This window comes from Apodemus sylvaticus, chromosome 10 (assembly GCF_947179515.1).
Source record: "Apodemus sylvaticus chromosome 10, mApoSyl1.1, whole genome shotgun sequence".
Lineage (NCBI taxonomy): Eukaryota > Metazoa > Chordata > Mammalia > Rodentia > Muridae > Apodemus > Apodemus sylvaticus.
The window spans coordinates 74,628,428-74,652,610 of NC_067481.1; the positions used below are offsets into that span (position 1 = coordinate 74,628,428).

Consider the following 24,183-nt stretch of genomic DNA (forward strand, 5'->3'; position numbering starts at 1 on the left):
CAGGCTAGCTTCAAACACTATGGATGATCTCAAACTTTTTTTGATCCCCCTGCCTCAACAATTCCCATTGATAGGATATGATGCTCAAGATGTAACTGAGAACTTCATACATGGTAGGCAAGCACCCCGGGCTGCATCCACGGGCCCTCGAGTTGGTTTCTGTCACTGGCATTCAAGGGTGTGACAGTTGTAAATGGGTGACAGCCAGAGTGATCTACAACCGTCTGAAATGCAGCTTGTAACTCTGCTTTCAAGATATGGAGACTGGCTTCCTTAAAACTCAGAAGTACAATGTACTCTGGTTATCCTGACAGAGTACACAGCAGTCAGTCAGTCTGGTTGTCCATCATCTTACTACATGGGGGAGTGAGCATGATATCCATGTATGAGAACATAACTAAGCCCATCTTCCCTCACATACTAGATCCACAGTCCATTGTATTACAGTGTTCAATAGTAAATCCCGAATGAGGACTCTGGAAGCACAAACGAATGGCCACTGTGCTCTCTGGAGAATTCTACACTCAAGAATTTGGAAGTAAGCCAGGCATGGTGGTAGATGCCTTTACCCTAGGACTTGGGAGGAGGGGCAGGTATATCTTTGTGAAGTCGAGACCAGCAAGGTCTACCTAGCAAGTTCTAGGACATCCAGGGCTGCATGGAGATATGCTGTCTCAAAAAAAAAAATGAAATAAAAAAACAAAAACAAACAATTTGGAAGTAGTGGATTGGTGGACTGGCTCAGCAAAAGATGGGGAGATCCAGGGGATCCAAGGGATCCAGGGGGTCCAGGGGGGTCCAGGGGATCCAGGGGACTCAGGTGGTCCAGGGGATCCAGGGGATCCAGGGGGTCCAGAGGGTCCAGGGGGTCCAGGGGGGTCCAGGGGATCCAGGGGATCCAGGGGACTCAGGTGGTCCAGGGGATCCAGGGGGTCCAGGGGGTCCAGGGGGTCCAGGGGATCCAGGGGATCCAGGGGACTCAGGTGGTCCAGGGGATCCAGGGGGTCCAGGGGGTCCATGGGGATCCAGGGGGTCCATGGGATCCATGGGGTCCAGGGGATTGGATACTCTCTTCTGGCTGCTGAAAGTAAGAGTAATAGCATTCCCTCCTGAATGCACACACACACACACACACACACACACACACACACACGTGTGTCCACACAGAGAGAGAGATAAAAGTAAAAAAATTTAATTTAGAAGAATTATAACAATTTTATAAAAAGCATTTGGAAGTACCGGAGAACCAGTGAGATGCCTGACTTTGATCTCAGAGCCCACATGGTAGGAGAAAAACAGCTCCTACAAGTTGTCCTCTGACTTGTAAATAAAATAAAAATAAAAACTAACTAAATAAATGTAATTTAAGAATTGGAAGTATTTGTTCCACCCTGCAGTGAAGGCTCGTGTATCCGTATTTCAAAGGATTGTCAACTTTGAGTATACTTTAGTGTACTCAAGAGTCAAGAGACTGGGACCATCGACCGACGGACAACAACAGTGGCATATCCCTCTATTCCCAGCCATAAGGCATTAGCCACTGACATGCTACGACATGGACGGACCTCAGACATCTGAGGCTGAGACAGACTGTTGGCATTGCCTATGTCTCTGCCTATCTAACAGGCTCCTAGGTGCTGCAGCAGACCCAGAGACCAACTTGTAAAGACTTGACTTTATAAGGGAAATAATACTTACTGAGCACCCAATAGGGGCTAAGCCTATGTCTCTTTTCTTTTTACTGTCTGTGAGTTTATTTTATAAACTTTACTTGATTGATAAAAATGCGAAATTCAGGCTTTGGCACCGTCACAGGACTTAGCAGCCAACCACATTATCTAATACTTCTAGCACCTTTTCATCATCTGGAATGGGAGCCCTGGCCACGTCCCAGCTATGGCCCAGCCGCCTTTTCCTTAGCCCCTAATGACCACTAATCTGCTTTTGCCTCTATGATCTGCCGATTCTGGGTATTTAGTGTGAATGGAATAATCTGTTCTGTTGTGCTTGGCTTCATCACTCACCATCACGTGTTTGAGGCCCATCCATGTTGTAGCATGACTGGCTTATATTTTATGGCTGAATATTGCATGGAGGAATATGCCACATCTTGTCATCCATCAATGGATGGACATTTCAGCCTCTTGACTTTTTTTTTTTTTTTTTTTTTTTGGTGTTTTGTTTGTTTTTCGAGACAGGGTTTCTCTGTGTAGCCCTGGCTGTCCCAAAATTCACTCTGTAGACCAGGCTGGCCTCGAACTCAGAAATCTGCCTGCCTCTGCCTCCCAGAGTGCTGGGATTACAGGCGTGCGGCTGCCGCTGCCACCACCACCCAGCTGCCTCTTGACTCTTAATAACATTATCATAAGCACTGTGCACATTGTTAAAGAGGTTTTTAGCTCTCTATGTGTGTCTGAGTATGTGGCATATTTGTGCACAGGTGTGCATGGCCATACACACATATGTCCTCTCTGTTATCACACTTCATCTACTTCATGGAGATAAGATTTTTTTCCCCTTGAATCCAGGCCTTCTGTTTCCTCAGCTAGGCTGGAAATCCGAAGCCCCTTCAATCCTTTGTTCTCCGACCCCTCCAGCTGGGGGTACGAGTGTTCCCAGTGTGTCTGGCTTCTTAAATGGGGTCTGGGATCCAAAGATACCCATGAGCAGAAAATACTCTTACTGCTGAGCCGCCTCTCCAGTCCCTGTGTACAAATTTGAATGAAAGTGTTTTTAATTCTTTTGGATGAGAACCAATAAGATAATATTATTATTAAGAATTAAGAGCCGAGGACGGTGGTGGCACACGCCTGTAATCCCAGGACTCTGGGAGGCAGAGGCAGGCAGATTTCTGAGTTCGAGGCCAGCCTGGTCTACAGAGTGAGTTCCAGGACAGCCAGGGCTACAGAGAAACCCTGTCTTGAAAAAACCAAATCAAAAAAAAAAAAAAAAAAAAAAGAATTAAGAGCCGCTGGGCGGTGGTGGTGCACACCTTTAATTCCAGCACTTGGGAGGCAGAGGCAGGCGGATTTTTGAGTTCAAGGCCAGCCTGGTCTACAAAGTGAGTTCCAGGACAGCCTTGGCTACACAGAGAAACCCTGTCTTGAAAAAACAAACAAACAAAAAAACTTAAGAGCCACATTCTTCTCTGTCTCTCTGCCTCTGTCTGTCTGTCTGTCTCTTTCTCCCCTTGAGATAGCATCTCTATATGGAGCCCTGGCTCTCCTGGAACTCTTTGTGTAGACCAGGCTGGTCTTGAACTCACAGAAATCCACCTGTCTCTGCTTTTTGAGTACAGGGATTAAAGGTAGCCACCACCATGCCCCAGCCTTGACTTTTTCTTTTAATTAAAGAATGTTTAGATTTTACTTATTTTTGTTTTATGCATATGGATATTTTGCCTGCATGTATGTCTGTATGTCATATGAGTACTTAGTATCTTCAGAGGCCAGAAGAGATAGTTGGATCCCCTGAAACTGGAGTTACAGCTGGTTATAAACCACCATCTGGGTGCTGGGAACTGAACCCAGTTCTCTGGAAGAGCAGCCAGTGTTCTTAGCCACTGAGCTGTCTCCCTAACCCTGAAAGCCAGGCTTCTGAGCAAACCCCAGCCTCTTTCAAAGCAGCTCACCTGTTATACTTACAGGTCAGAGTTCAAGCCATGGTTCTACACCCGTCTAGCCGTTTCTAGAACGTGTGAAGTGGTATCTTTGTGGTTTGGATTTGTGGTTTTTACCATATCCCCTTTGAGGAGCATGTGTTTTTTTGTCACCTGAGACCACAGAGAGTATTCCGTGTGACACAAACAGATTTTTCAACAGAGTTTTATTGAAATGGTTATATTAGCAAATTCCACACATACAGGTGTACACTATTGGCACAGAGGTACATGCCAGACAATGTCACTACTAACTACACTTACCTCAACCATGTGGACCTGGGAGCTGTGCCGCCCATTCCCAGGGGTTGACAGATCTGATTGTGACTTGGCTCACACTGTACTTACAGCTGTCTGTATTTGTGACAGGGTGACCCCCATGGTGAAGTCACACATTAAGTTAAGGAGCAATTTTGCTATTTGAATCCTTGATGTGTGTGCTCCTTCTGGCACAAACCTTCCACTGGTGAGAGAAAGCCGAGAGCGTAGCTTCCCTCAGACCCCTCCGGGTGCTCCACCTCGCCATCTGCCTAAGGCGCGTTCTCAGCTTCCTCACCCCGAGTTACCTGGGCTTAGGTTAGAAAAACAGTTTGTAGCCATCCGCTGAAATGTCGTGCATAGTCAGTGAGTGGGGCTCTTTGAAGGCTCCAGATATGGAGGGGGTGACTTCAGTGTTTTCTGTGAGTGTTTGTGAAAGCTACTGAGGCTCAAAAACAACTGCTACATACGGGGCCTGGAAAGATTTAAACTGATTTCTCTCCTTTTACAGAAGCAGCAAGTCTAGGAGGTGACGGTTTTCTCCACCTCATGCCCACATCTCCTCCCAGCTTGGACTCTTTTCTGTCCCTGTAAACAACACTGGTGCAGTTTTCTTGGGTGAGGTATGACCACTCGAGAGTCCATCTTACTTCCCATGCTAGGCTTAAGATACCAGATTCCAGCCCAAGCACCGGTATTGTAGCTGGGTCAGCAAGCCAGTCAGGGCTGCCAGGGAGGTGGCATGTGTCGTGGCTGCCCCTAAAAGGACTAGGTGTAGAGCCAGGCCAGATCTAGTGACTGAGGGCTAAAGCCCCGGCAGTGGGCAGGTGCCGCTTGCTTACCTGAAGGGAAAAATAGGACTTGGGATGTCACATTTTACCAGATCCTCCCACATTGTTGTTGTTTTTTTCTTTTTTCTGAGATAGGGTTTCTCTGTGTAGCCCTGGCTGTCCTGGAGCTCACTCTGTAGACCAGGCTGGCCTTGAACTCAGAAATCCTCCTGCCTCTGCCTCCCAGAGTGCTGGGATTATGGGTGTGTGCCACCACAGCCCAGCTTTTTTTCTTTCTTTCTTTCTTTTTTTTTTTTAAAGAACAAATATCTTGGTTTAGTACCTTCCAGTCATTAGAAAAGTCCTTTAATATCATAATGCAAATACATTTAGACTTAGTTGTGAATGAAGGATAATTCCAAAAGCAGGTTAGAATCTACTTTCTGTTGGGTTAAATTTGTAAAAATGTATCTCAGTACAATGTTAACTGTTGCCAGTTTGTAGAATCAGGTGAGGGTTGCTGACAGGAAGGAGGGTCTAAGATGGCAGCTGTGGGCTTGTGGGTGGCCAACGGGTTCCTTCCTGGTGGGTGTACCCGCCCAGCAAGTGGGGTTGAGATGGAAAGAAAGGACACACATCAGCATCAAATGTTCTGGGGAGGCTGGAAGGTGAGGAGATGGAGGGTCGCTGCGGGGAGATGGGAGATGATGCTCAGAGCTCAGAACGTGTCTGTAATGTAGAAATGTCACCCTCTTAGCAGCTGAGGCTGACCGCTCCCTCTGCCTCTATCGTCACTACAGACTGGTGGGGTCACAGCTCTGGAAAACACAGGTGACTGTCATTATCCCGGGCCGGCTGGGGCCCTCCTGGCCTCTCCTCATCAAAGGCCAGTTTTCCTGGGATACCCATAAAGGAACCTATCAGCCCTGCCAGAGCCCTGAAGGAGTTCCTTGGCTACAAGGAACCACAAACACCAGCCCTCACACTCGGGGTTTCAGGGAGCTGATGTGACCTGCAAATACTGTAATCTGCAGAGAGCCAAGGGCCAGCCAGCCAGAGACAAGGCGTCTGCAGGAGCAGCTTTCCTATCTGCTTGGCTTTTCCTGCTGTTTCCAGGACCACCAGGCAAACATGGTCCTGCGCTACTGGCCAGTCCACTGGCCTCTTAGTCTCAGTTCCTTCTGGTCCTTTTCTGATACTACAATACTTACAGCCTGTAAGGCATCTTGTTACTCTGGCCGTGATATCAACCACATCCAAGTATCTAAAACATTTCCCCCGTTCTAGACAGGTTAAAAATAATGCACCCACAGGGCTCAAACTCCATGCACTGTTTGTAAGCACCGCATGGATCTGCATGGAAAGGTGCTTGTTTTAAGCTGTGGGCATCAGGACAGTCACCCTGTGTTAATGATTCCTTATTCTCACCTCCTCCCACTGGTGGCCTTGGTGTTTAAGGGCACAGACCTCCCATTCTGAACCCTGGAGGATGAGAGCCGCCAGGCCCACCTCTCTTGAGTGGGGAAACCATGCAGTCATTTCTCTACATCAGTGTCTCCCATAGCCTTTTCTGTGTGCTGTACATCCCAATCAGTGCTGCCTAGTCTAGCCTCTCTCTGGCTGGCGCCATCATTGGCACTGAGCATCTGCCTCTGTCAGGGTGGGCACGCGCGTCCAGTGCACACAGCTGGGCCGGGGAGGACGGAGCCTCCCAGGATGTGAGATCCTGCAGACATCACTTCAGGGCTGAGTTTTATGGGTTCTCCTGGATCCCACTAATGTTCACTCAATTGCTGAGGTTAGAAATCTGCTTTCCACTTCTACCCCCCAGCTCTCCCAGCCCTCTTTTCCTACATTTAGTCAGCTCAGTCAGGGGTCCCTTGGTCTCAAGCCAACTGCTAGGATGCCAGCCCCCAGCAGGGCCCGTCTGCCCTCTGCCTCTCACGCAGCCTGCAGCCCACAGTGTTCTTTCCCCAAGCAGACCCCGGAGCTTCCCTGGCCCCCGAAGGGGAGATGGTGGCTTCAGCCCAAGGACTGCGCCTTGCTCCTCTTGCTCTTCATGAGCTGTCTCTACCCAGACGCAGCAGGCTGCGCTCTCTCCTTCCACCTATGCCCAGAGAACTGTGCCCTCGGGACCCACCCTCATCTCACTTGCTCTTGCTCCACAGTGGTGCCAGCATGCCCGTTTCCAGGACAGCCAAATATGCCCAGCCACTGGGGTGCTTGCGTCCCCAGACTCGCGAGTCTTCACTACCCCGCCTTAACTCCAGGTGAACAAGTCAGGTACACAGTGAGAAAGTCTGTAACAGGCTAGGCATGGTGGCACACACACGCCTTTAAAACCAACACTTGGGAGGCAGAGGCAGGCGGATTTCTGAGTTTGAGGCCAGCCTGGTCTACAGAGTGAGTCCTAGGGCAGCCAGGGCTACACAGAAAATCCCTGTTTTGAAAAACCAAAAAAGAAAAAGACAAAAAAGGGCTGTTGACACAACCAACTCCATGGTCTTGCCCTACCCTTCTAAATGCCAGTTTTAAATTTCAGCAGTTATCTTTCTTGACGTTTATGAGCAGTGACCCCTTGTCAGGAAGACTCCTGATGTGAAATCCGTCTTGTTTTCCTGAAGCAGGATGAGGATCCCTAGGGCAGAGGTGAACAGCAAAGGGTCCGCAGCTTTCTTTCCCTCAGTGTGGGCTCATTTAGTGCATAACGGGGGAGAACATGGAGGTGAGGGGTAGGCGCATGAAGGTTGGCCACGCCGGCCGAGCACGCCAGGTGGTGAGGTTTGGTAAGCTTTGGTTTGATACTTTTCTGACCACATATTTTGGCATCCCAGGCTGTCACGCCTCAGGGCGGATGAGAAGCTGAAGCTGAGCTTCATGGTGGATGGACTTTCGGGGATGTGTCTTGTGATGGAGCAACCGGGGGAGCCAGGAGATGGAGGCTGATTCAAAAGCAAGACTTAGTGGGCCGTGGGAGTTTTAAACTGTTGATGGTAGAGCCCGTTTTCCCAAGAGGGGAGCAAAGGGGGGTCCTGGATGGACACACTCATTACTTCTGGAGGTGCTCTGGGGAATTCCAGGCCAGTCGGCTGTCCTTTCTCCCTGAGGTAACAGGACCAGAGTAGCTGGCCCCTCCACAAGGAAGCTAAGTCTCTCCAAAGCATAAACGTCTGTATCCAAGCTGCTGCAGCCCGGCTCGCGCTAACGCCGCCTGTGGCTGTAGACCCTGATGGGCATGCGCTCTATGGCATATGCCAGTAATGGTTGTGCACCCAACTCCACCTGGGTGTCAGGTGGCTTCATGGGCTGTCTCCTTATCACAGCTCCTGGTAGGAAGCTGTTACTCTGTACTCCCAAAGCACATGCCCTCCACAAAGAAGCCAATGACCTTCCAGACAAAGTCAGGACATCTGGATCTGAGTTGAAGGTGACCCGACTTTTCAGGAAAAGGGGGTCAACCTGGTATCTGGAGCACTGAGTGAATCCCTTCACAGGAACTGCCCCCCTGGCTGTTCTACAATGACCATATGCCCCAGTTTTTCCAGGGATTCAAACATTGTCTCAGTAGATTTTAGAAGACTCAATTTAAATTTTTTTCCCCAAACAATTCCGTTTCTTTTTTTAGTAAAGAAACTGTCTAGAGCAGAACTGAATGTATAGAAGACAGATGAGACCTGAAGAAAATGATTCACTGGGATCTGAGTTTTGGTTACGAAGAAGGCCAGGCCAGGCTTTGGACAACATGGCAATCATAGCCTCCGTCTGGTCTGCCACGCCAAACACTTTCACCTGAGCCTGTGGACCCCAGCGGTCTAGTTTCCTGTTGAAATGCTCTCACTGAGAAGCTGTCTTTCAGAACGATAATCTATTGAAACTTTATCAAAAATATTTTTTATAGTACAAAGACTATAAAAAAGAAAGACAAAAGCCCTTGGTAAGCAGTAAAAGTGAAAGCAGGTAAGACCTTAGATGTCGATCCTGGTCTAGCCTCGAGTACTCAAGACAAGTGTGGGGGTGGGGGGTGGGGGGCTCACCCTGCCACCACATTCTCACAGGATGGTAGCCCTCGGGCTCTCTGAGGGTCTGCTTCAGGCACAGGGCATCTGAGGGATCTTAGGATCTTGAGGGATGTTACAAGATGCTGTGACAGAGAAGAAGCCACACATGTGAAGATGAAAATGTATGTGCCTCGAACTCATGACCCATAGAACCAATAAAAGTGACAGGGTGGGAGCCTGTCCCCTCTGCCTGCTGTGTTGTCATGTACACGGTGGGAGCCTGTCCCCTCCGCCTGCTGTGCTGTCATGTACATGGCTAGACACTGATGCTGCATTTTTCTAACACGGGTCCGAGTACCTTCTTAGCTCTGATGAGAAGCAGGCTGACCACGGCACAGATTTCTGCAGAAAGGAGGCGTTTTTGCTGATCCTGGTCCCACAAGTTCCTCATATGTTAATCTGATGTCATTCTGGGTGTGTGGGAAGAGCGCCCATGTCCCCAGTGTCCACCAGGCTGGCCACGGCATCCTGTTCTGTAAGTCTGTCTGCCAGTGCTCCACCGTTTGTTCATGTTGGTGCTGAGGCTGGCAGGATGGCACTGGATTGAACAATCAAATTGGAGGAGGAGGAGCCCCCATCTGGTATTTAATAATATTTAATAGTAGGATGTTGGTTTGCACTTCCCAATAAAACATTCAGAACTATTTTGGTGTTGATGACTGTTAAACTTATCGATATCCTGCGGTCATCGTGCCAGGCTCCTGGTGCCACCTCCCCATAGATACCACAGGCAGCAGGGACAGATGCCTCCCGTGTCTAGTGCCAATGTAAATACTTGTCATCTTATGTCATGCTCATCACAGATGCAGGAAAACAAAGCAGATGGCGGTCTGATCCTGTGACGGCAGACTCTGGGCCCCATGGCCTGTGTCCCCTGGCTCCGGAGGACAACAGGAGGTCGGATCTCACAGGGAGAAAGGAGGGTGAAGCTTCTCTTGAAGGACTCCCTATGGGAAGAGGCCTTTTTACCAGAAAACACAGTAGGAGACAGAGGACAAGGGGAAGCAGGTTGAGAAGCCATGATTCATAATTTGCATCAGTGGACGTTTTATCTGCAGGCTTTCCTGTGCATGTGAGGACCACAAAATGTAATTTACAAAACCCCCATGCCACCCTGACACAGAACAGCGTGCAACTATTTGGGGACATGGACACATTTGCAACAAATGCATCATTAAACGCTGGCCCCACCTCTTCTCTGGAAACAGCAAGGCTCCCGAGGTGCCTTGTGCTCGGTGGTCAGCTCTGGGTGGCACCACTAGGCTCACTTGGGCAACAATGCTCCCCACAAACCTCACCTTGGAGGAACTCTGTAATTTAACCCTGAACCCCAACTCACGCCCAGAGGCACTGCCATTCTTCTCAGATGGACGATGACAGAGGGACACAAAGTAAGAAAGGTGACCACAAATCAAATCTCAGAAGCAGAGACCCCCAATAGCCCATTGTTTAAAAAATCAGGTTTTGTTCTCGTCATACATGTCCAAAGAAGGCTCGATTGTGGAGAATTCACTTTCATACACCAGGCTACGAGGCGACAGGGAGTTCCGGTGAAAGATGTGCCCACCTGAAGAAGGAACAAGAAAGCAGACTTAGTACGGCCTTCGCCTGGGTCGTAGGGCCTTGGGCGGGGATGATGATCGACTTTGAAACACTGTCTCTTATCACTAGGAGGAAAATAATACAGGGATTATGTTCCTAAGAGCTGGGGCCGGAATGCAGGGCCTCTAACACGCCAGGGAGCACTCCACCTTTGAGCTGCCTCTGAACTTCTGGTCCTCCTGTCTCTATTTCCTGAGTCCTGGGATTACAAGCATGTGTTACCTGTCTAGTTTATAGGATGCAAAACCCAGGGTCTTGTGCATGCTAGCCAGGCACTCTGCCGACTGTCACATCCACAGCCCTTTGCAGACCATTTTAAATATGTTTATTCCCAGGGCTGGAGAACGGGCTCCACAGTTAAGAACACTTGCTGCTCCAGCAGAGGTCTGGAGTTCAGTTCCCATGACCCACATCAGGACGCATAACTGTCCATAACTCCAATTCCAGGGGATCCAAAGTCATCTTCTGACCTTCATGGGTGTTACACACACAGGCACACATACATATATGCAAACACTCATACACATAAAACAAAGATAAATAAATATTTTTAAAAAACTTCCAAAATATTTAGAGTCCCTGGTTAGGATCCCCGAAGGCATCACAGTAACTTCAAACAACAGCTGCGTGATGCTTTTGAAAGGGTGCCACTGATAAATCTGAAGAACTCCATTTCCCCTCCCCCTCTGAAAGTCTGTCCTGCAGGTGTGAGTATGCAGAAGCCCTCCAGCAGCTGGGATACTCTGGGAATTCTGGGTGGTGGGCTCTGAGGATCTGATAACACATTGAAAAGTTTTGGACTGAAGAAGATGGTTAAAAAAAAAAAAAGAAAAAGAAAAAGAAAAAGAAAAAGCCCGCTGTCAAGTCTGGTGTCTTGAGTTTGATCCCTGGGACTTGCACAGTGGGACCAGAGCACTAACTCTTGCAAGTCGCCCTCAGAATTCTGTATGTGTGTCACAGCAGGCATGTGCTCAAAACACAGACTCAGTCAGATTTAATAAAACAGTTTTTAAAATTAAGGTTTTAATTTAGGACTCAATAGGCAAAAGCTCTCTAGAGCCTAAGGGTCCATGTCTATGATAAGACAAGAATGTAATCCCAGGTTTGGGAAGGCACACACTTCCCAACCAGCAGATCCGTGGGTTCCCTGCCAGAGTCTGGCCTAAGAATGGAACTCAGAAATCCACCAGCTTCTGCCTCCCAAGTGCTGGGATTAAAGGTGCATGCCACCACCCGGCTGCATTAAAATTAATTTTATTTTATGCATATGTGTTTGCCTGCATGATCCCCAGAAACTGGAGGAGCTCCAGACAGCTGTAAGGTACCATGTGAACACTCAGAACTGAAGTGGGATCCTCGGGAAGGGCAACAAATTCCCTTAACCACTGAGTCGACTTTCCTGCTCCTGAACCCACAGTCCTCTTGCCTTCGTTTTCCAAACGCCGGGATTCGGGGCCTGGGTTCCATGATCTCATGTGGCCCCTCCCACTCCCTCCGCCTCAGTGGCTGAGCAGAGACTTACACACCATGGATCCTCAAGGGCACACTCTCCAACTTCACTTTTTCAGAGTGTGCAATTTTTAGTGACTCTGGTAAAATTTATGCTTTAAATAACGTACTTAATTTTTTTCACTTTTAAAATTTATTTTGTGCCAGGTGGTAGTGACACACACCTTTAGTCCCAGCACTCGTAAGAAAGATCCTGGCAGATATCTGAGTTCAGGGCCAGCCTGGTCTACAGAGCAAGCTCTGGGACAATCAGGGATACATAGAGAGACCCTGTCTCAAAACCAAACAAACATATTTTATTTTGTGTGGGTGTTGGGGTAGCAACTGCATGCCATTCAGTTTGCATGGAGGTCAGAAGATAGCTTTCAGGAGTAGACTCCACCTTGTGGGTCCCAGAAATTGAAACCCAGGTTGTCAGGCTTGGTGGCAGGTGCCTCTACCTCGAAGTCATCTTGCCAGCCTAAAGGTACCAATTTTGGGGTGCAAATTCTCACTTGAATTCCCACTAAGGAATATCAGGACTCCCATCTTTGTCCCTTCCTTCTTCCATAAACAATGCTCCATGTAATTATTTCCTGGAAAGTTTAATACATTTAGTGCTTATAACTAACTATCTGACTGTGCTGCTCAGAACTAAGCCGTGGTCCTGCTTTCTTTTCTGCATGGCCCTATTTTGTTGCTGTGATTTTATTAAGGTAACAGGGAAATAAAATGAACATGATTAACATTTCCAACTTCAAGGGCTTCTGTAGGGGGATAGAGAGATGGCCCAGTGGTTACAAGAGCACTGCACAATCATGAGGACCAGGGTTCAGATCCCAATACCCATGCAGCAAGCCAGGGTTCACATAACAGCTGTCACTCCAGTTCTGAGGGACTGCATGGCCTCTTCTGGCCTCTGCATCTGCACGGACGAGCACACCAGTATATATCTGTATCTACTCCCTCTCACACAAATGAATACAATAAATCTAGAAAAGCAGATTTTTTATGCAAATGCCCACCAACATAGCTAGACTACAGAACATGAATGTGTCCAACACCTGCCAAGATTTCCTGGAATCTCTTAGTAATTCCTTCCTCTCTTACCAGCCCACTCCCATCACCATGGAAACAGGTTCCCTTGTATCTTTCTAGAATGTTGAATCATTGAGAGTTGCTATGAACATTAATAACTAAGCTATGTGTGAATATTTGCTTTCTTGTCTCCCAGGTTAAATGCCGACAAGTGGGGTGCCTGGGGAGTGTATGCTCAGCTTTTTAAGGGGCTCCCAGGTGCTCGAGCTGCTTCCCAGCCCTTTGAGCACTGTACGAGAGTGTCAGTGCCTCTTGCCAACCCTCTCTCTCTCTCTCTCTCTCTCTCTCTCTCTCTGTCCATCCCTCCCCCTTTCTCTCTCTCTTCTTTCCTTCCTTTCTTCCTTTGAGACAGAGTCTCAGTAGCCCAGGATGGCCTGGAACATGCTGTATAGCTGAGGATAACCTTGAATTCCTGATTCTTCTGCCGATATCTCCAAAATGCTGGGATTACCTCCAAAATGCTGGGATCACAGATGTGCACTGCCCACCCAACTCTCCTCTCAGTCTTTAAGATTCTATTTGCATTTTTTGTGTATGAGTTTTTTTGCCTACATGTGTGTGTGTTGCGTATGTGCCTGGTACCTACGAAGATCAGCCCAAGGCCTTGGATCCCCTAACTTGTAGTTATGGATGGTTGTGAGTCACCATGTGAGTGCTGGGATTTGACCCTAGGTCCTCTGCAGGAGCAGGAAAAGCTCTTCACTGGGGTGCCATCCTTCTAGCCCCTCTCTTTGCAGCTTTGATTTGCCCTTTGCTGGTGATTAACCGATACCAGGCATTCTACCATGCTTGTGTCAACAATCCTATTTCTTTTTGGGGGGTGGGTGCTGGGTCTCGAACCCAGGCACTGAGCACAATAGACCAGAGCTCCACCATGGAGCTGCTCCTCAGATCTTCTTGATAGGGATATCTATGTTACCCTGGATAGCCTAGAATTTGCTATATAGACCAGGCTGGCCCCAGACTCACAGAGATCTGCCTGCTTCTACCTTGAGAGCTGGCATGAGCCACCTGCTTTTGTTTTTGAATTACATTAAAAAAAAAAAGCCAGGCAGTGGTGGCACATGCTTTTAATCCCAGCACTTGGGAAGCAGAGACAGGCAGATTTCTGAGTTCAAGGCCAGCCTGGTCTACAGAGTGAGTTCCCAGGGCAGCCAGGGCTATACAGAGAAACCCTGTCTTGATAAACAAAATAAAACAAAGCAAAGCAAACAAACAAACAAAAATTGAGATCAAAGCTCTTGGTCAGAATTGTTTTGAAAATACTTTTCTAAGAGAAGCTTTTCATTTTAATAATGTGAGTTTTGAAGAGTAAGCTCCAAATTTTGGTAAAATCCAATTTATTGACTTTTTTCCCTTTCTTAGCCTGCACTTTTGAATCAGATTAAGGAAATCTTTGCCAATTCCAAGGTCATTGAGAGTCTTCTCCTATGATGTCATCGAGAGAGACATGGAACATCTTATAATGTTTGAACTGTAGGGATTACATCTTATAATGTTTGAACTGTAGGAATTACATCTTATAATGTTTGAACTGTAGGAATTACATCTTATAATGTTTGAACTCTAGGAATTACAGTTGAAGTTCCATTTTATGCACACAGCCATCCTACTGTGATGATTGACAGATGCCTCAGCAGCTAAGAGGATAGCTAAGAAAATGGCGGTTCACAACCTCCTGTACCTCCTCCAGGTTCAGGAGCTCAGGCACCTTTGTGGCTTCTTTGGGGGCCTGCATGAACATGGTGCAGAGGCATAGATGCTAAACTGCTCATACACATAAAGAACATCGTATTTTAAAAACCAGAATAAAACCAAAGATACTTACTGTCTGTACAAAGTGGCCTTCTTAGAGTCAGGACATAGACAGAAAATAAGTTACTTGATTTTTGACAACTGAATCTTGGTTTCTAGTTCAACCTGTATAATCTGCCAGTATTAAGCAGTAAAGTATGTTTTAAAGTGGTAAATATAAATGCTTTCTGTTCTGCAGGAAGAGCTAAAGCCATCAGAAGCTGGGATGAGCTATGTTTTCTGTTAGTGTCAGCTGTCACCATTTGACCTGCTCCCCTCCCTGGCTGGTCAGAACGGGGTCCGTGGGAGAGTACAAGCTTAGTATGCTGGGGTCCTGGGTTCAAAATTCAGCGCCAAATAAGAGTAGAAACTAAGACTGTCCACACTTAGTTCACTAACCTGTATCTGTTAACTGGCTTCATTGAACACACACACACACACACACACACACACACACACACACACACTTTTCAGAGAGAGGCATGAGGCTGCTTTTGCCAAGGAAGTAGAGAATATGGGTCAACTTGTCTATCATATCACCCGGTGTGTCCTTTTTTACATCTTTATTCATTGATTTCTTTTTGAGTCAGGATCTTTCCACTTAGCCCTGACTGTTCTGGAACTTTACTATGTAGAACAGGCTGGCCTCAAACTTAGAGAGCTCTGTCTGTCTCTGCTTTCTGAATGCTGATACTAAAGTCGTTCACTACACCTGGCTCTGTGTGTGTGTGTGTGTGTGTGTGTATGTGTGCTTAAAATTTATTTATATGAGAACACTGTAGCTGTCTTCAGACACACCAGAAGAGAGCACTGGATCCCACTACTGAAGGCTGTGAGCCACCATGTGGTTGCTGGGAATTGAACTCAGGACCTCTGGAAGGGCAGTCAGTGCTCTTAACTGCTGAGCCATCTCTCCAGCCCTTGGTTTCTGCTTTTTTTTTTTTTTTTTTAAGTCATGATTAATTCTTTGCTTCTTTGCCAAAACCCAAGGTTTTGAAGATACTCAATTTTACTTTCTGGAATTGTTTATTTAGCCTTACACATTTGGGCTCAAATTTTCAAGAATGGCAGGAATTCTGATTCTTTTTTCACCTGTGCAGCACAGCAGACACCTGGTGCCATCCTGCACAAACCCTCCTGGTCTCTTGCTGCAAAGTGTGCCTAGATGCAATGTTCAGGAGTTAACACTGTGATGCTCCTAGTTTGTCCTTGCGTCAGCACTGCATGGGCTTAACTGCTCTTGGTTTATGCAGTCTCTGTAAGTCCTCTGCTTATCTTCTAGAATTTAGCAAGTTTCTCAAGTTATGCCTCTTCACACTTGCCTCCTAGAATCTTGTGGATCCTTCAGGGGATCTGTAGATTAATATGAGATAATACTGAGTCTGTCTGTCTTCCAACTTGTGATGATTCTATTAGATCCCCTTGAATGTCTCGGCAGTGCACAGTGGCTGTGTAGAAACCCCGTGTCTTTCAGATTTATTCTTTCACAGACTGTCTACTTGATACTCTCTCTCTTTTTTAAATGATTTACTTATTTATTATATGTAAATACACTGTAGCTGTCTTCAGACACACCAGAAGAGGGTGTCAGATCTCATTACAGATGGTTGTGAGCCACCATGTGGTTGCTGGGATTTGAACTTAGGACCTCTGCAAGGGGCAGTCAGTGCTCTTAACCGCTGAGCCATCTCTCCAGCCCTACTTGATACTCTTGTAAGCAGTATCTTTTGGAAAATTTCATTTTTTTTGTTTTGTTTTTTGGAGTTTGGTTTTTTTGAGACAGGGTTTCTTTGTATAGCCCTGGCTGTCCTGGAACTCACTCTGTAGACCAGGCTGGCCTCAAACTCAGAAATCCACTTGCCTCTGCCTCCCAGAGTGCTGGGATTACAGGCGTGTGCCACCACCGCTGCTGCCACCTAGCAGAAAATCTCATTTTTAATTGCTTATTGTTGGTGTATTATTTTAAAGAAGACAGGATCTTGCTTACTGGGTCCAGGGTTGCTGGGTCAGATGGCCCTCTTCCCTCAGCCTGTGTAGCTGGTTCATGCCACTGGGTCTAGCTTGGTACCACAATGTGGGATTGACTCTGCTAAATTTGCTTATTTATTTTAAGAGCTGGTTTGTAGGTTTGTTTCTCCTTAGGTTGTTTGTGGACAGTGGTAGCTTTAGTTCTTCTTACTTTTTATTTACACCTTTCGTCTCTTTCTTGACGTACTATAGTAGCTAACCTTGCTGACGGTGTAGTAGGAGACTCACAATAGGTATGCTTCCTTACGGTCGAGCAGGGGCTTGCTTTTACACTTGTGGTCATTTTTAAAATGCCTTATAGTCAAGATCTGGCATCTGTGATAGACATTGTCTTAGTAAATTGCCATGTGCTATGTAAGCTCAGGGAAAAGCTGGCTCTGGAGGCGGGGCTGCTACACACGCTGGCCCCTTGTCCAACACCGAGCACAAGACTTGGTTACTGTTTATCCGGTGATGCAAGAGCGCAGGAGGTGGGAAGAAATGACTGAGAGTCTCATGCGGGAGAGGACACTTTGCCTGGGACCCTCTTCATGTGCCAGTCACTCCAGTGGACTGCTTGGTGCCCAGCTTTTCCAGTCAGGCCTACTGGACAGTGGAAGTGTCAGGTCTAATACTCTACCATCTTTCTGAAGTACACTGTTTTCTTTTTTCCCTCAATCCTGCTGTATATTCAATACAATCATTTGGAATGGAAGTTATGGTTTTGTGGGTCATTCTCTTTATGAAACATCCTGTAATTTTAGCAAATTTTCTCTCCTATAATTACTAAGAAAAAAAACCCACCACCTTCTACTCCCCCTGCTCCTGTAAATTAGTTCAAACAAACTCATTTTCAAAGAAACAAAATCAAAGATGGCCAAGGCCGGGTACATAGTACATGGCTATAATCTCAGCACATGGGAGGCTGAGCCGGGGCATTCCTAAATCCAAAGCAAGCCTGGGATAACAACAGAACCTGTCTCAGAAGAAACACAGACACATACTTAGATATACATGCAGTCACACTGACATACACACATCCAGACAGACACACATGCAGATAAGAGACACACACCAACAAACTCTTAGGTTTTCCTGCTTATATATTATCAAGGTTCTTTCCCCTAATATTGTGTTTAAAGGCCCTGTATGTTTGGAGCTGGGATGGCTGCTCTTCCAGAGGACCTGAATTCAATTTCCCACCACATGGCAGCTCAGAACCACCTGAACTTTAGTTCTAGGGGACCCAATGCCTTTTCTGTTCTCTTGGCCACATCAGGCATGCAGGCAACACACACACACACACACACACACACACACACACACACACACACACACGTGTATGTAATATCTCTCTCTCTCTCTCTCTCTCTCTCTCTATATATATATATATATATATATATATATATATATGTGTGTGTGTGTGTGTGTGTGTGTGTATATAGAAATAGAAATATGAGAAATAGGAAATTAAGTTCACTAAATAGGAAATGAGAGAGAGAGAGAGAGAGAATTAAAAAAACAAATATTCACATCTATATTTACAAAATAACCTATCTCCCTTTCCTTTCCCTTTCAACTGTGGTTAACTGGTACTGATGCTATGCGGATCACAGAAATACGTGGGAAGTTTTCCCCTTTCCTACTCTTCCTTAAATGTTACGAAAAATTCTCTAGTAGAAGCTCCTATATTAGTGACTCTCAACCTGGGGTTCGTGACCCCTGCGAGGGTCAAACGATCCTTTCAGAGGGGTTGCCTAATGCCATTAGAAAACACAGATATTTACATTGCAATTCATAGCAGTCACACAATCACAGTTATGAAGTAGCAATTTTATGGTTGGGGGGGGGGGCACAGCATGAAGAACTGTAGTAATGTGTTGCAGCATAGGAAGGCTGAGAACCACTCCGGACCTTAGGGTTCTCTTTAGGAATGATTTTAACTTATTGGACTAAGTAATGTCCAATGCATTACTTAGATGTTGGTGAATTTAATTTCCTATTTCTCATATCAATTTTAAATTGAAAGACATTTAACAGCATTTACTATTTAGAATTTATTGACACAATTCCAGTATTTTTACCTTTTGTTTGTTTTTTTTTGTTTTTTTCCAGACAGGGTTTCTCTGTATAGTACTGGGCTGTACTGGAACTCACTCAAATTCAGAAATCTGCCTGCCTCTGCCTTCCAAGTGCTGGGATTAAAGACTCTAACACCACTGCCCGGCCAGTATTTTTTATCGATACTTAAGCCCAAAGAAGCCAGAGAGGGCATTGGATTTCCTGAAGTTGGAGTTACAGGCAGTTGTGAGGCACCCAAGATGGGTGCTGAGAACTGAACTCAGGTCCTCTGGATGAGCAGGAAGTGCTGTTAGCTGCTGCCCCAGCCCCCATGGCTACCTTAAAAAAAATCACGGCAAAAAGCACTAACAGAATTTGATATCTTTATCACTTAGAAACATGTTTGTACATCTTGAGCACTTTTACATATTTATTATTGTGAAGGAAGTCTCCGAGACTTTACCCTGCAAGCCTAAAACCTTAAAGCCGTCAAGTATCTCTCCATTTCTCTCCCTTGAACTCTGGAGCTCGCTGTTCTCCCATGCTTCCTTGCAGCTTCTGATGTGTGTGCTCTGCAGTGACGGTTTTTCATTCTTAGTATTGCGCACTGATGCCTCCCTGATCAGAAAATGACACTAATTTCATTATCTTTTAAAAGATTTATTATATGAAAGTACACTGTAGCTGTCTTCAGACACTCAAGAAAAGAGCATTAGATGGTTGTGAGCCACTCTGTGGTTGCTGGGATTTGAACTCAGGACCTTTGGGAGAGCTGAGCCATCTCTCCAGCCCTTCACTATCTTTTTAAAGAAATGCCTTTGTGCTTGATCTATTTCAGCTGTGCATGTCTTCCATTCATGACGGTCTGTAGTTGCTTTCTACCCAAGCAGTAACCACAACGCCCTAAGACATGTGACAAATACTGCTTGGGTAGAAAGCAGCCTGGATCTCAGAGGGATCTTTCTTCATGTAAAGCGGTGGGAGGCGAGAGCGAGCCTTTCTAAGACTCTAAGCACTGGCTATGTGTTCTCCCGGAAAGAGAGACCTCTTGCACTTTCATGGTGAACACAGCTCGACCTATCCAGTGTTCACTTTGTGAACAGGAAGGAAATGAAGATGAGCTGTAAGACCTTAGTGGCCTAGAGCCTTTCTCAGGCTGACAAGGCTTTCCCCTTTTCAATACCAGGAAAGACTTTGCAGGATCAGCTTTTTTTTTTTTTTTTTTTTTTTTAAAGTAAAGGAAGGAAATGTAGAAACTACTGAGCCAGGCACCTTCACTAACAATTTTTCAAGCCTTCCAAGTCCTATATGCTGCTCCAGTGACCTTTACTCGTTGATGAGGAGGCTGAGCCAGGCAAGGGCCTCATGCTAGTATGCTACACATTCTAATGCAGATCAAATCAACATAAAGTAGACATTGTTTCACAGGCCAGCCTTAGCTGCGGCACAGGCAAAACACTCAGGAGAAACGGTGCAGGTTCAGTTTACTTTGTCCAGTGCTTACGCCTGCCTGGACAGGAGCTCAATGCCACAAGTGTCTGTTGCCTGTCCCTATCTCCAAATGAGAGAGGGTCCCTGACCAAAGATGAGCTGTGACACATTTATGCCCAACAGTAAGTAGAGTGAGGAGACAATCACAGGTTCATTTTCTGAGTTGTCTGCTGCTGTTAATCCAATTCTTAAACACTGGATAAGAAATTTACTACAGTAAAACCAGTCAACTGGAGAGGAAAGAAGTTAAGGACACTTTGGAATCTTCTCTATTTAAGTCTGAAGCTAGAAGGTTGCTGGCCAAAGGGAAACGAGGCTTCCTTTTCCAGGCTTAGAGGCTGCATCTGCCTTTGGCCCAACATGGGACCAGGAGACTCTGCAAGTTCCTCTTTAGACACACTAACTCTGGGTCCACTGGTGCCAGGGCTTCCCTGACAAAGTATTCTTTAAAACATTTATTTTTTTGGTTAAAAAAAAAAAACTAAAGCAAAAACAATGTATGCTTTACTCATTACAAAAACTTTCCCAAGGATTCAGGGCTGAAACACCCACCTGCCTCAGCCTAAATATTCTAAGTTTTAAAATACTGAGTGAAAAAAATTATTCAGTTTTGTATATTAACTCTGTGCATATCATGACTACTAAAAATAGTTATGAATTGGGCCCAAAGGAACAGAAAACATATTTTAATGTAAAATACACACACACACACACACACACACACACACACACACTCTACTTTCTTGGATACTGAGATAATGATTAGAACACATAAAACCTGATGTCAATTAAATATCAAAGATACAAAACACCACATTCTTATCTCAGTTACTGATGGCCTACATTTCCAATTGCAACCTATAAATGTACTCCTTTTGATCTTTTAGTTCTTGCCAAAAATTATGCTTTATTTCTTACAAAATTATTTGATAGTACTTATTTTTAGTGAAGCAGAATGGGATGCTAAAGACTTAGAATCTGTGGAGAGGAGATACATTAAACTAGCAGAAACAGCAACACTGCTGCTTGAGTTCCTCCATCTTCTGTTGACTATTTTGAAAGAAACAGCTGATCACAAATGAGAAGAAATAGCGGAAGTAGAACTACTGTGATTCTGTTGGAATAAGATGAGATGGCAGGGGCTATTCTGCTAATTCATCAAACTGTACTGAGGAAGATGTCAACTATACAAACTCTTCTGTTGGAGAATAAGGTCAGCTGACAGCTGTGCCACCAAGGGGCCCTGTAACCAGTGGAGCTCAGAGTGTAGGAATGAAATGTGCAAACTGTGCCTGAGACATTTCTCCACATCCATATGCATGACAGAAGAAACCGGTGTGCACGGGTAAAACCCAATAGGATCACAAGGAGAAGCAGAGGATTTAACCACAGTAGGTGAAGAGTCAATGTTCACAGTCAGGACAGAAAAGAAGCAATGAAAAGAGAACTGAACACACTGACTATATACAGCAGACGCCCACACAGCACTGTGCCTAATAACAGCAAAATCCTCCCAGGTGCACACTGAACGCCCTCTGGAACAGATGAGGTGTGCTAGTAAGGAAGCCTTGGTACATTAAACAGGATAAAAAGTACAAACGCTCTCCACGATTCTACCAACCAACCAGCCAGCCAGCCAGCCAACCAACCAACCAACCAGCCAACCAACCAAACAGCCAACCAACCAATCAACCAACCATCCAACCAACCAGCCAGCCAGCCAGCCAGCCAGCCAACCAACCAACCAACCAACCAACCAACCAACCAACCAACCAACCAGCCAGCCAGCCAGCCAGCCAGCCAGCCAACCAAGCAACCAAGCAACCAAGTAACCAAGCAACCAGCCAACCAATCAACCAGCCAACCAACCAACCAACCAACCAACCAACCAACCAACCAACCAACTAGCCAGCCAGCCAGTCAGCTAGCCAGCCAGCCAGCCAACCAACCAACCAGCCAACCAACCAACCAGCCAGCCAACCAACCAACCAACTAGCCTGCCAGCCAGTCAGCCAGCCAGCCAGCCAACAAACATATCTGGAAGATTTTAAAATGAAATGGGTAATTTGTAACAGATTGGGAAAATCTATAAATATGTTGGGTTAAAAGAATATAACTGCTAAATAATTAGTGTGTCGAAGAAATCACAGGTAAAAGAAGAGATTAGTAAATAGAAATAAATATGGTTAGAAGAAATAGGACTTGGAGGGTGACTTTTGGCTACAAGCACCCATACTTTAAAAAGAAGCAATGCATGCGTGGCCCTGCCTACTCAGGACACTGAGTGTAAGGGTCACGGAGTTCAGAGTTCCAGGCTAGCCTGCACAGACAGACTGTTTCCAGACAAAACAACAACAAATCCCAAATACCGAAAACTCCCCAAAGACCTCAGTTCAATAACCTACTCTTTCACTGTAGGAAAGGGAAACAAGCCAGGTGTTGTGGTGCACATGTGCAGCCCAGCACTGGGAGGACAAGTGGGTGAGCGGGTGAGCCCCAACAGACTTTCTGGGAAGGGGAGCATGGACCATAGAGGTTCTCAGTGTCTTAAGAACTCTACCATCGGCCTGTGTGCTCTTCCTAACACAGAGGTCAGAACACTGGTGAGACCAGGGTTATGACGATGCTAAAGTGGAGCAAAGATGAACTAGGAAATGATAGCCAAACATCTCTTATAAACTGAAGAAGTCATTAAAGTCCTAGCAAACTGGGTCCAGCAACATAAAATGACCCATTCTGTGAGTGAGATTACCCTAGGAATGTGAGGCTGGCTCAGAATACTGAAAAAGTGTAATTGTTGGGATTTGCCTTGGCTGCGACAGCACTTAGGAGAACTGAATGTCTGAGGTCATTCTGAACTGCACTATCAAATTCTGTCTTTAAAAAAAAAAATCAGTATCATACACTATGTTAATATGGGACAAAATACCACAAGATCACTGCAATAGGTACAGAGAAAAGTTGACACAATCTAAAAGTTCCGTGGTAAAGACATCCCGTAACCTATGGGTATATTACTTTCTCAAGTTGATGGAGAACGAGTAAGAAAACCCTACAGCTGACTTCCCACTCGACGCTGACAAACTGACATCTCCCTTCTACCACCAAGATTGTAATAAAACAGGAAAGTCAGTCCACATCCTTTATGTTTGCTGTCTACCTAAGGAAGAACAAGCAAGGAAGTACAACAGACTGTAAAGAGACATAAAACACCCCACACTCAAATGACATGATGGTGTACATAGAAAGTCCTAAGGAATACTAAAGATTAGTTAAATTCAGCAAACTTGCAAAAATAGCATACAAAAATAAACCATACTTATATAGGAATGAAGTACTGCTACATGATACAGCATAGATGACTCCTGAACACACTAAGAGCCAAGATGTAGAAGGCTACACATTGTAAGACTACATCCACAGGAAGTGCTCAGAATGGCTACAGAGAAACATGCGGTTTTCTAGTTCACAGGGCTAGCATGAGTGGGAAGTTCTGTTAGTGGGTGTGAGGTTCCTTGGGGGTGACAAACTGTTTTGGAATTAAGAGACCTGTGATGGTTACATTGCCTGTGAAGACCCACAGAAATACGACAGTTCAGAGACCTTAATGTAAAAGGCCAAGAATTGACTACAGTTTACAAAGATCGACCATCCTTTAAGCATGCAACATGACAAAATAGCTCAACAGTTTCTTTAATAATATTTCATTAACACATGTTAAATGGCTCTTGGCTAATTCTTTTGTGTTCACTTTTTAAAAAATATGTAATATACATACTAAGTAAAAGGAGTATCTAGTTTGCAAGTCCTAACAATTCATTCCTTCATCCCACAATTTATTGAGCACTTACTACATGCAAAGCACACTCCCAGGTCCGGGAGATACAGTGGGGATCAA

The 24,183-nt window shown here is 45.7% G+C and overlaps 1 protein-coding gene across 1 annotated transcript in view; it reads right to left on the minus strand.

Annotated features, from left to right (window-relative positions):
* Nucleotides 1-3,808: 3,808 nt before the first annotated feature.
* Nucleotides 3,809-24,183, minus strand: part of Rnf130 (ring finger protein 130) — a 101,563-nt gene continuing 81,188 nt past the window's right edge. The window contains exon 8 of the mRNA XM_052194693.1: nucleotides 3,809-10,311. Within this exon, the coding sequence (XP_052050653.1) occupies nucleotides 10,202-10,311 (110 nt within the window). The 3' untranslated portion in view covers nucleotides 3,809-10,201. The remainder of the gene's footprint in view (nucleotides 10,312-24,183) is intronic.